The 13,917-nt window shown below is 34.5% G+C and overlaps 1 protein-coding gene and 1 non-coding gene across 2 annotated transcripts; one reads left to right on the forward strand and one right to left on the reverse strand.

Annotated features, from left to right (window-relative positions):
• Positions 1 to 1,245: 1,245 nt before the first annotated feature.
• On the forward strand, positions 1,246 to 1,351 carry LOC128035811 (small nucleolar RNA R71). The gene has a single exon (XR_008192358.1). It is a non-coding gene; the product is annotated as a small nucleolar RNA R71 (small nucleolar RNA).
• Positions 1,352 to 6,938: 5,587 nt separating this feature from the next.
• On the reverse strand, positions 6,939 to 8,184 carry LOC105761995 (uncharacterized). Its single transcript, XM_012579921.2, has 2 exons — positions 8,037 to 8,184; positions 6,939 to 7,267 (listed from the first exon to the last, which is right to left on the reverse strand). The coding sequence occupies exons 1-2, from the start codon at positions 8,182 to 8,184 to the stop codon at positions 6,939 to 6,941; spliced, it is 477 nt and encodes a 158-aa protein (XP_012435375.2).
• Between the last annotated feature and the right edge of the window lie 5,733 nt (positions 8,185 to 13,917).

The raw sequence follows: 13,917 nt of genomic DNA on the forward strand, positions 1-13,917 counted from the left end.
GGTTCTCAGAGGCACAACTCACTTTGCTCCTCCTGCTTTCTTTTCTTCTTCCCGTGACTACCAAGCTTAAAAGCTCATAATATTTCTGAACGGTGCTACTCTCAAAGCCTCGCAAACACTCTTTGAAGAATGGAAAATGGAAAGTGAAAGAAGAGGGAAAAGAGAGAAGATATGATGAGTGAGTGATGAATGAAATGGAGAGCAAATGCCTCTCTATTTATACTAGTGAGGAGCCCCTTGAGTTTGTGATTTTTAGCATGATAATCCCCCTTTTTTCTCTCATGCATGGTTTGCTCTTATATTAATCAAGTTAGGTGGATGATTTTACTAAATTTAGCTAGCTCATGTATGATTCATGGAAAGGAGTTGAACTGTCACATGGGAAAATTTTTATGGCAGATTTGTTATATTTTACCAAGTTTTTGGTGCCTAAATTAATTATTTTTATGGACGGTTGGACTTCCTAAAACCTAATTGGGCCATTTCCTTCTTAATGGACGGTTTGGGCTTCAAATTTGGCAACAGACTTGTCCACTTCAGAGAGCCATTTAGGAGTTGGGTCAAATTGAATTTAAAAGTCCAATAGGTTAATTTATAACATCCCATGTTGATCAGCCATTTAGCCACGTCTGCATGGCCTTTGTTGCAGGAATGCTATAACATTGAGCATCAAATAGGTGAGCATCAAAACTAACTTTTCTTCCATTGCACAAAACAACTTCAAATTGGCAAAAATATGTCAAAGTAGAATGTAAAAAAGTCAGATTACAAATTTATCTTTAATTTTTTCGTACTTTAAAAATTTATAACGAGACTACAAAATTTGCTATCAAAATACTCATAATTTCCCATGTAATGTTTTAACTCTTAATTCAATGAGAAATTTTCAAAGAAATGACTATCACTATAGTATACACAAGAAATATTCTCAAACTGGCTTGGCTGCTGACTTGTCAAATTACCATTGAAACCATTAGTAGTAACGTCCTTAATAATATAAGACATAAAAGATACCTGGGCTGCTAAAGAAGTAAGTGTGTCCACTCCATGTACTCTTGCCACTTTTTTTCCTGTGGTTGCTCGATTAAATGGCCATTGAAATTATTGTTAGAAATCCTTTCAGGAATTTCGTAAGCTTCATTGTAAGATTTTAAAAGAAGGGCTCTATTTGTAGAGGCATCCACCATCATTCTAGTATGAGCATTAAAACCAATATAGAAAGTCTCCATTTGAATGCAATAAGGAATGTCACAATGAGGGAACTTTTGTAATAAATCATTGAACCGCTCCCATGCCTCATATAAAGATTCTTCATCAAATTGCTAAAATGAAGTGATTTATTTCAGAGCTTGGCATTTAAAAAGAGAGGAACGTATTTCATTACGAAACATTCAGTCAACTCTTGTCATGTAGTTACGAAACCGGATGGTAGAGAGTTCAACCATGCTCGTGTTCTATCTCTTAAAGAGTATGAAAACAATTTTAGTCTGAAGGTGTCCTCAGCCACCCCGGCTAATTTAAATAAGTCACTCACTTCCACGAATGGTCGAAGATGAAGATGCGAATCCTCAATAGGCATCCCACTAAATTGATCCAGAGTTTGCAACATTTGGAACATGATTAGTTTTAGTTTGAATTGTGGTGCCTCAATTTCGGGTCTCAGAATACCCAGATTGAGCTCATTGAATAGAGGAACGACATATTGTCGAATAGCGCAGTTTCTGTCATTGGCAACAATGATCAAATTTTGAGCATTATAAGCAAATGCTCCTCCTTGAACATGTTGTAGAGGATCCATTATAACATGAATAGTAACAAAAACTATTAAAGTAAAAACAAATGAAAATTGAACCAAATTGTAAGATAATTAATTTCACAAATAATTGACTAAAATAATAGTCCCAGACAACAGTGCCAAAAACTTTTCTCAAAATTATTAGATTGATGTGCAAGTATACACAATTATTGACAAGTAATAAAGTAGTGAGTAATAGTTATCGTCTCCACAAGGATTATTTATGCAAGTCAAGTATTGCAAAATTAATACTTGGCAAATTGGTTGGTGGTGAAATGAATTAAAGTGTGATAGATTTCTGGTTATACTAAAACTAATCTAAGTATGCTTAAAATTAAAAAAAAAACACAAAAAAATAAGTATGCACATTTTAAGAGTAATCACAATAGCATGCATGTGTTAGAATAATCTTCCTTGCTAACTTAGAATTATTTAAACAAGGTTAAAAGATGTTACGGTGATTTCGTGGCATACTGATAATTTACTAACCTTGACTTTACGAGTGCATCAGCTTCTCTCTAAGGCCTAAGCTTAACCTTTTGGTCTCCTTGCATATTTCTATGTCAAGTCTAACTTCAAGATTACCTTTCCAAGCACCGTCTAAGAAATCACACTTATTAAATTATTAAGTTTTTCTATCATATGTCTATGTTCAATCAATTTTGTACTTTGATAAGTAGAAATTAGATTATGTGAGGTAACAATAATATTTCTAAACTGAAACAGTTTAATCACATTAATTTTAGGGTTATGCAAGGTAATAAAGTTCTTTCGATATTATTACTAGTTTGACCTAATTTCATCATAAAAAGATCAAACATGCATCATTCATATATTGTTTCAATTAATTACAATATTGTTCGATTTAATAATCAATTAAATTGCATCCCTATACAAATAACATTTTCATGATTTTATCTAATTAAATAAATAGATCAAATGCACAGAACATCTTTAACAACATTAAATAATATAAGGTATGGAATTTAAATCATTCGAACACCAACAAAATTAAGCAATCATGATTATATTAAAAGTAGAAAACTCAGTTGCAATCATGTTTCTTGAATTGAACAAAAAAAAAGATTAAAGGGAAAAGAAATGCTAAGCCGTTTTCAGTGGTTCTTGGAGGCACAACTCACTTTGCTTCTCCTTCATTCTTTGCTTCTTGTGATGACTGCCAAGCTTAAAAGCTTCTAATATGGCAGAATGGGGCTGCTCTCAAAGCCTTGTAAACACTTTTGGAAGAATGGAAAATTGGAAGTGAAAGAAGATAGAAAAGGGAGAAGAGATGGTGAGTGATGTATGAATGAAATGGAGAGCAAATGTCTCTCTATTTATACTAGTGATGAGCCAATTGAGTTTTCTTTTTTTAGCATGATAATCCCTATTTTTTCTATCATGCATGGTTGATCGATTATGTTAAGGAAGGAAGGTGGATGACTTTGCTAAATTTAGCTAGTTCATGTTTGATTCATAGGAAGGAGTTGAACAGTCACATGGGAAAATTATTGTGGCTGATTTGTGATATTTTAACAAGTCTTGGGTGCCTAAATTAATTATTTTTATGAACGTTTTGGGCTTCAAATTTGGCAGCAAGCTAGTTCACTTCAGTGACCCATTTAGGAGTTGGATCAAATTGAATTTAAGAGTCCAATAAGTTAATTTAGGACGTCTCATGCTGATAAGCCATCAAACCACGTCTGCATGGTCTCTACTGCTGGAATGCTACAGCATTGAGCATCGAATAGGTGAGGTTCAAGACTAACTTTTCTTCTATTGCACCAAACTACGTCAAATTGGAACAAAATATGTCAAATTAGCATGTAAATAAGTAAGATTACAATTTTATCTTTAATTTTGTCTTACTTTAAAAATTTATAATAAAACTACAAAATTTGCTATCAAAATATTGAAAATTTGCATGAATTATTATTCGAAGGTGCATTAACTATCTATATAATTTTGAGTTATCAAACCCCAAAACTTAATTCATTGCTAATATTAAGTAATGATATATGCTAACTTACAATATATCTCAACGAGTCACTTTTGCAAAAATCCCTTCAAAAGAAATCAATCCTTCTCATAGTTATGTGTTTAGAAAAATTATTCTCAAGAATAGAAAATTTTAAAACATGCAACTTAAGTACATATAACACTCAATTATTTTCAAATTTTAGTATGCTAACAAAAACATGTACTAAATACCTTCCCTTAACAAATGTATACTTCGTACTTCCCTATAACACCCCTAACCCATATCCATCACCGAAACAGGGTTACAGAGTATTACAAAACTTTACGAATTAAATACGGGCATTCCCCAACATTTGTTACACATATTAAGAATCAATCATATAACACACATACTGTCCCTTAGATGGACCCTCGAGGCCCAATATTCACCACCTTAGAAGTGAATCGAGACTAAACCAGATACTCAAGGAATTTTTCCAACAATCTCAAAAATTTTCTTAGAAGCAGGGGACACACGCCCGTGTGGCCCACACGGCCAAGAGACATGCCCTTGTCTTAGGCCGTGTGGGTATTTAATATAAGGCACACGGTCGTGTCCTTACCCGTGTAACTCTCTGATTTGGGTCACACGACCAACCATACGCCCATGTGCTAGGCTGTGTGCAAGGTGCAGGGCTCACACGGCCAAGCCACACCCCCGTGTGCTAGGCTGTGTGTACAAACCTGGGTATTCTATTTTAAAATTCAAGGTGTAGGGGACACACGGCCAGACTTCACGCCCATTTTCCAGGACGTGTTTGACACACGGCTGAGACACACGCACGTGTCTCTGCCCGTGTGGACGAAAATAAGCCATTTTAAAGCCACTTTTCTCACCCATTTTGACATTAACTTGCACTCAACATTCACATACACGAATATATCCCAACCAAGCAATGAAGACAAGCTAAAACATGTTCTTAACATGTCATAAAATCACAAATATTTCATTTACTTATACCTACCTATTTAACTCATTTCATTGATTTATCAAATTCTACTACTAATTACATACATACAAATATTTAAGATTCACAACAACAATTCAAAGTATTTCATTGACAAACCAACCATATACATATCATATAAATAAAACTTTACAATGCAAAAACTACTACAATAAACTAGATACTCGTAGCTTGATGTGTTGATCAAATCTTCCGACTACACGTTAATCTACAAGAACATTAAATAACACGAGTAAGCTTAATGTAGCTTAGTAACTTCAATAGGTTAAATATTGATCTTACCAAAATTAATATAATAAATTAAATTAAATTGTAATTAAATCATATATTTTCCCTATCAAATACAATATAATCAATAAACACACTTCCTTCAGATCAATATCAATAATAATCTATAACTTTTTCAATTCAATCACATAAGTCTCTTGCCAACTATGGTCTTACACATGCATTGTCATGGCCCTGCCATGATCTTACTTTTGTAGTGCTATAACCCAGTTATGGTCTTATCATCAGAATGTCATAGCCTAGCTATGGTCTTACATATTTATCTATACTGCCATGGTACAACCATGGTCTTACATTCAAGGTGCCATACCCAGTTATGGTCTTTTCATTAAAATGTCATAGCCTAGCTATGGTCTTACATTTAAACATTGCCATGTTCCAACCATGGTCTTATCCGTCAATTCATTCTTTGCCACGGATGATTGTACTCAATCTTGCGTTCTACTCGTTTTAAACATTCAATTCAATTTTCACACTTCTAAAATAATCTTAATTTCAAAAAAAATATGAATAAATATATTATACCATTCCTAAATTAACAAATAATCATGAAAGTTTAACCATATGAACTTACCTGGGTTGGATTGTAAAATTGGTAGTAGTTCAGAGACTACTCGACTAATTTCTCTTTTTCTCGTTGATCTACGAACTCTTGATCTAGAATGTAAAATTTTTCATTCATTAGCATATATTTCAATTTCAGTCTATTTCACAATTTATACCCTTCAAATTTTGAAATTACACAATTACCCTAACTTTTACAATTTTTGTAATTTAGTCCCTTACCAATTAACTCATCAAATGAGCTAATTTTTCTTAATTAACACTTTATCTAAATATTATAAGCTATTAAACAACATTTAATAAATAAAATTTAATACCAAACCCTAAGATTTAATCTTTTTCACAGTTTGGTCCTAAAGTTATTTTCTATTGAATTTACTTGATAAAATCTTCATATAACAAAATTAAAACTTCAAATCCATGTTAATTCATCATAAAATCCAACACTCATCAATGGTAACTTTCAAAATTACTCATAGAATAAAAAAACTAATGAATTAGATAGTTGGACCTAATAAAAACAAAAAAAATTACAAGAAAAAAGAAAGAATTGAACTCACATGATGCAAAAATATGAAAAACCAGCTTAGAGGACCTTCAATGGAATTTTTGGACTGAAAATTAGAAGAAAAATAGCCTAGAAAATTTAGAATTCAATTTACTTAAGTTAATTTTACAAAATTTATAATTTTGCCCTTTAATCACATGATTTTTTTTCCTTTTCTGCTTATGCCGCCTCATGCCTTTATTTTAGGCGTAATTGCTCCTTATGTCCTTGTTCATTAATTAAGCCATTTAATCACTATTTCTTTAATTAGCAAGTTTTGCACATTTTTCAATTTAGTCCCTTTTAGTTAATTAACTATCAAAAAGTTAAAATTTTCTAACGAAAATTTAATACTACCTTAATGACACTCCGTAAATATTTATAAAAATATTTACAGTTTGATTTATAAAATCGAGGTCTCGATACCTTGTCTTCAAAACCAATTAATCTAACAAATATTTCTAAAGCATAATTCACTAATTCATAAGCCTTCATAAATTCACAATCAACTCATAAACACTATAGAATAAAATTTACAAGCTCACTTGTCGGATTTAGTGGTCTCGAACCACTGTTTTCGACACCACTAAAATTTGGGTTGTTACAACTCTCCTCCCTTAACCACTGAAAATTTGTTACGTGAGATTAAGTTCGGATACTGTGATCTCATCGATTCTTCTGTTTCCCAACTAGCCTTCTCCGAACCATGACGGTGCCATAATACTTTAACTAATGATACTCATTTATTCCGTTGTTTTTAAACTTGTCGAGCCAAAATTCTTACCGGTTCTTCCGAGTACGTCATATCCGGTTGTAGCTCAATTTCACTATGAGTAATTACATGTGATGGATCTGATATGTACCGTCTCAACATCGATACGTGAAACACGTTATGAATTTTCTCAAGTTCCGGAGGCAAAGCTAATCTATAAGCTACAAGGCCAATTCTTTCAATAACTTCATACGGTCCAATAAATCTTGGACTCAGTTTCCCTTTCCTACTGAATCGTAGTACTTTTTTCCAAGGAGAGACTTTTAAAAGCACTCGATCACCAACCGCAAATTCTATATCTATTCTTTTCAAGTCTGCATATGATTTCTCACAGTCAGAAGTAGCCTTCAAACTATCTTGGATGATTCAAACTTTATCTTCAGTTTCTCGGCTTAAGTCGACTCCCACTAACTTGGATTCACTCAATTTCGACCAATACAATGGTGTCTTACATTTCCTCCCACAAAGAGCTTCAAACGGTGCCATTTTGAGACTGGATTGATAACTGTTGTTATATGAAAATTTCCCAACGGTAAATACTTTTCCCAGCTACCACCAAACTCGAGTATACAACATCTTAACATATCTTCCAAAATCTAAATTACTCGTTCTGCCTGCCCGTCAGTCTGAAGATGAAATGCTGTGCTAAAATTTAATTTTGTACCCAAGGCTTCTTGTAATTTACTCTAAAATCTCGATGTAAACCTCGGATCCTGATATGAAATAATAGATGTGGGAACCCCATGTAACTTCACAATCTCTGATATATACAATTCCGCTAACTTTTCAATCGAAAAGTCTGTTCTGACTGGGATAAAATGTGCCGATTTAGTAAATCTATAAAGAATCACCCAGATTGAATCTTTCTTTCTCAGAGCCACAGGTAATCCAGATACAAAATCCATCGTGACATGCTCCCATTTCCACTCAGGAATCATGACAGGTTGTAACAAACCGTTGGTATTTGATGCTCTACTTTGACTTGTTGACAAATCAAACAGTTTGCCACAAACTCACAAATCTCTCGTTTCATACCCGGCCACCAATACATTCTTTTCAAATCACAATACATTTTCGTACTACCCGGATGAATGGAATACATGCTACTATGAGCTTCAGAAAGAACTTCATTTTTCAAATCTGAATTATTCGGAACACAAATTCTATTGCGATAACGCAACATACCATTATCATCAATGGTATACTCTGAACTCAACTTGTCCCGAACCATTTATCGTTTTAACACCAATTTTAGATCATTATCTTGCAACTCCTGAATTCGTTGAAGGAACATAGGTTTCGTTCTCAATTCTGCTAATACAGAACCGTCTTCATTATGAGACAAATGAGCGTTCATCACTTGAAGTGCAAACAATGACGACTTTTGACTAAGTGCATTTGCAACCACAGCAGCCTTCCCCGGGTGGTAGTCAATAACCATGCATAATCTTTTAGTATCTCTAACCACCGTCTCAGTCTCAAATTCATCTCTTTCTGAGTCATCAAGTATTTCAAACTTTTGTGATCCATAAACACATAACATTTCTCACCGTATAAATAGTGTCTCTAGATTCTCAAAGCAAACATAATTGCAGCCAACTCAAGATCATGTGCAGGATAATTCTTCTCATGCGGTTTTAACTTTCGAGAAGCATAGGCCACTACTTTTCCCGATTACATCAGTACACAACCCAATCCATTTAAAGACGCATCACTGTAAACAACATACGGTACACCCGATTCTAGCCGAGGTAAAACCGGAGCTTCTGTTAGCATTTTCTTCAATTGATCAAAACTCTGTTGATACTCATCAGACCAAAAAAATTCTACGTTTTTCTGTAGTAATCAAGTCATCGGTGAAGCAATCATCAAAAATTTCTTGAAAAATCAGTGGTAATATCCTGCTAAACCTAGAAAACTTTGCACTTCTGTTATATTCTTTGGAGTTTTTCAATTCATCACTGTAGATACTTTACTCGGCTCCACTAGAATCCCTTCGGTTGATACAATATGACCCAGGAATCCAACCTCATGTAGCCAAAATTTATATTTATTAAACTTTACATACAATTATTTTTCTCTCAAAATCTGTAACATAGTTCTCAAGTGTTGTACATGCTCGGATTCTGTCTTGGAATATATCAGTATATCATCAATAAACACAACCACAAATTTATCCAAATAAGGTTGAAAAATTTGATTCATTAGATCCATAAAAGCAGCAGGAGCATTGGTCAAACCAAATGACATTACTAGAAACTCATAGTGACCATACCAAGTTCTGAAAGCATTTTTCAGCACATCACACTCTTTAACCTTCAACTAATAATACCCAGATCTGAGAAAGCATTTTTCAGCACATCACACTCTTTAACCTTCAACTGATAATACCCAGATCTGAGATCTATCTTCAAAAATACTGCAGCACCTTTTAGTTGGTCAAACAAATCGTCAATACGAGGTAAAGGATATTTATTTTTAATCATGACGTTGTGCAACTGTCTATAGTCTATACACAGTCTCAAATAACCACTTTTCTTTTTCACAAATAAGACAGGTTCACCCCAAAGAGACATACTCGGTCTGATGAACCCTTTGTCCAATAAATCTTGCAACTGTGTCTTTAACTCCTTTAACTCAGCTGGTACCATACGGTATGCTGTTATCCATATTGGTGCTGTTCCCGAAATTACATCAATTAGAAATTCAACTTCACGATCAGGTGGTAAACCGAACAACTCTTCAGGAAACACATCAGTAAACTCATTAACAACTGGTAACTATTCTATGTTTGATTTAGAATCCCGGGATCAAGAATGTAGGCTAAAAATGCCTCATTACCTTTCCGCATTAGTTTTTGAGCTAAAAAAGCTAAAATAATTCTAACAATTTCCTTTGAATTTTCAGGCTCAACAGTAATTATTTCACCTGTCTGACATTCAGATCAATCTGTTTTTCCTTACAATTTAATATAGCATCATACTTTGTCAACCAATCCATTCCCAAAATAACATCAAATTCCTGAAAAGGTAGCACAATCAAATCAGCAGGGAATTCACAGCCTTTTCCTTTCAATGGACAATTTTGACACACTAAATTAACTATCACACTTTGGCCAAATGGATTAGTGACTTGAATATCATAATTATTAAACTCAGCAGGCATTTTCTTTTTTGTTAGTACTGTAGTGCAAATATAAGAATGCATGGATCTAGGGTCAATCAATGCATACACAATAGCATCAAAAAGATAGAATGTGCCAGCTATTACGTCCGGAGCCGTAGCTTCCTCCCTCGCTCGGATAGCATAAGTACGTGTAGGTGCCCTAGCCTCTGACCGGGAAGCAGAATCTCTCATACCCAAACGAGTAGTCCCAGCTGCACTGTTTTGGCCCGAACGTTTACTTCTTTGACAAGTGGCCGTCTATTTCTCTTTCTGCTCTTCTTCCTCTCTTTGCAACTGAGGGCAATCTCGAATAAAATGATTGGTGGCCCCACATTTTTAACAAGCTCCTGCCTTGCCTTTACTTCATCGAAGTGATTTTTCCTACAATATTTACATTTGGGCGTAGGAACATTTTACATACTACCCACACTAGCCGTAGGTCTAATAGTAATCCCGTAATCTTGTTGAGTTGTCTTATTCTTATTTGATCGTTTCGGCATTGGAGTGGCTCGACTAAAATCATATCTAGTCTTTTTAGCCGGAATTGTTGGAAATGACTTGGAGGAACTTCTCTTGTAAGATTCTTTATTCCTTCTATCTCTTTGTATTTTTCTGTTATATGCCTCTTCCAACTTCTGAGCACGATCTGACAAAACGACAAATTCTTGTATTTCTATGCCCCCAATCATCATTCTGATTTTATCATTCAGTCCTTCCTAAAACTGAATACACATTTCTTCTTTGGATTGTATAATTTCTTGGGCATATCTACTAAGGTATACAAATTCCTTCTCGTATTCAGGTACCAATCGTTTTCCTTGTCGTAAGTCAAGAAATTCCCTCTTCTTTTTAGCCAAATATCTCTTGCCAACATATTTCTTTTTAAATTCACTATGGAACAATTCCCAAGTGATTTTCTCTTACGGCACCACGACCACTATAGTCATCGACCAATTATAAGCTTCTTCTTTTAGTAGTGACACAGCACATCCCAGATAATCTTCTGAAGAACAAGCTAATTCCTCAAAAACTCTTATTGTGTTCTGAAGCTAGTACTCAGCTTTGACAGGAACATCATCTGACCTTCCTCGGAATTCTTCGGCGCCATATTTTCTAAGCTTTTCGATCGGAGTACGTTTGCTAGATTCAATCACCGAAGGAGGTGGAGGTGCTACCGGAGGCACTTCGGACGGTGCAGTAGGGGGAGGAGGTTATTGAGCCTGATTTCTTTCCTGCATAAATTCATTAAACCATTGATTCATAAACCTAAAGAACATATTTTTAAGATCTTGTTCTTGAACTGGAGAAATTGGGACGTTATTACTTGTCCCGTGCTCAGATGCCTGTACTCTACTATTGACCTCATCATGTTTAGCATGCTCAGATCTATCTAACATCTTTACAATCTATAAGAAAAACAAGAGTTAGATCAGATCATACACATCACATTATCACAGATTTATATGGCATATATTTCTAGACATTTTACACATTACTATCATTCCGAGAATCGACTAAGTCGAAGCTCGGATACAAATAAATGTAACACCCCTAACCCTTATCTGTCACCAAAATGGGGTTACAGAGCATTGCCAAACTTTATGAATTAAATACAGGCATTTCCCGACCTTTGTTACACATATTAAAAATCAATCATATAACACTCATATTGTCCCTTTGATGGACCCTCGAGACCCAATATTCACCTTACAAATGAATCGGGACTAAATTGGGTACTCAGGGAATTTTTCCCAAAATCTCAAAACTTTTCTTAAAAGTAGGGGACACACGCCCTTGTGGCTAGTTGTGTGGCTCACACGGCCCGGAGACACACCCGTGTGGCCAGCCGTGTGAGCCGGCCGTGTAGCTCACATGGCTAGGAGACACGCCTGTGTCTTAGGCCGTGTGGGCATTTGATATGAGGCACATGGCCGTGTCCCAACCCGTGTCCTTACCCGTGCAACTCTCTAACTTGGGTCACACTGCCAACCACACGCCCATGTGCTAGGTCGTGTGTAAGGTGCAGGGGTCACACGGCTAATCCACACGCCCGTGTGCTAGGCCGTGTGTACAAACTTGGGTATTCTGTTATAAAATTCAAGGTGTAAGGGACACACGACCAGACTACGCGCCCATTTTCCAGGACGTGTTTCACACACGACTGAGACACACGCCCGTGTCTCTGCCTGTGTGGATGAAAATAAGCCATTTAAGGCCACTTTTCTCACCCATTTTGACATTAACCTGCACTCAACATTCACATACACCAATATATCCTAACCAAGCAACCAATACAAGCTAAAACATGTTCTCAACATGACATAAAATCACAAATATTTCATTTACTTATACCTACCTATTTAACTCATTTCATTGATTTATCAAATTCTACTACTAATAACATACATACAAACATTTAAGATTCACAACCACAATTCAAACTATTTCACTGGCAAACCAACCCTATTCATGCCATATAAACCAAAATTTACAATGCAAAAACTACTACAATAAACTAGATAGTGTAGCTTGATGTGTTGATCAAATATTCCGACTACACGTTAATCTACAAGAACATTAAACAACACGAGTAAGCATAATGTTGCTTAGTAAGTTCAATAGGTTAAACATTGATCTTACCGAACTTAATATAATAAATTAAATTAAATTGTAAATAAATCATACATTTTTCCCTGTCAAGTAGAACATAATCAATAATCACACTTCCTTCATATCAATATCAATAATAATCTATAAATCTTTCAATTCAATCACAAAAGTCTCTTACCATTTCTTATTTAATTGAAGAACGACTTACAGATATGAGTACATCGTTCTTTTTGTGCCATAGTCCAACTATTGGCTTACACATACATTGCCATGGCCCTACCATGGTCTTACATTTGTAGTGCCATAACCCAGTTATGGTCTAATCATCAGAATGCCATTGCCCAACTATGGTCTTACACATGTATCTATATTGCCATTGTCCAACAATGGTCTTACGTTCAAGGTGCCATAACCCAGTTATGGTCTTTTCATTAAAATGCCATAGCCCAGCTATGTTTTTCCATTTAAACATTGCCATGGTCTAACCATGGTCTTATCCATCAATTCATTCTTTGCCACGGAACGATCATACTCAATCCTGCGTTCTACTCATTTTAAACATTCAATTCAATATACATACTTTTACAATAATCTTAATTTCAAAAACAAAATATGAATAAATATATTATACCATTCCTAAATTAAAAAATAATTATGAAAGTTTAACCATATGAACTTACCTGGGTTGGATTGTAAAATTAGTAGTAGTTTAGAGACTACTCGACTAATTTCCCTTTTTCTCGTTGATCTACGAGCTCTTGATCTAGAATGTAAAATTTTTCATTCATTAGCATATATTTCAATTTTAGTCCACTTCACAATTTATACCCTTCAAATTTTAAAATTACACAATTACCCCAACTTTTACAATTTTTACAATTTAGTCCTCATTAATTAACTCATCAAATGAGCTAATTTTTCTCAATTAACAATGTATCTAAATATTATAAGCTATTAAAAATCCTTTAATAAAAAAATTTAATATCAAACCCTAAGATTTAATCTTTTTACAACTTAGTCCTAAAATCAATTTCTATTGAAATTACTTGATAAAATCTTCATATAACAAAATTAACACTTCAAATCCATGTTAATTCATCATAAACATCCTGAACGCATCAATGGTAACTTTCAAAATTACTCATAGAATAAAAAACTAATGAATTAGATAGTTGGACCCAATTGTAAA

Source organism: Gossypium raimondii, chromosome 12, assembly GCF_025698545.1.
Source record: "Gossypium raimondii isolate GPD5lz chromosome 12, ASM2569854v1, whole genome shotgun sequence".
Lineage (NCBI taxonomy): Eukaryota > Viridiplantae > Streptophyta > Magnoliopsida > Malvales > Malvaceae > Gossypium > Gossypium raimondii.

What these genes read in the sequence shown, in the direction of transcription:
- LOC105761995 (XM_012579921.2), bottom strand. Translation starts at nt 8,184, where the DNA reads ATGGTTCGGGACAAGTTGAGTTCAGAGTATACCATTGATGATAATGGT. An exon ending in CATGTATTCCATTCATCCGG is followed by an intron (nt 7,268 to 8,036) that starts GTAGTACGAAAA and finishes AATCATATGCAG; the next exon opens with ACTTGAAAAGAATAGATATA.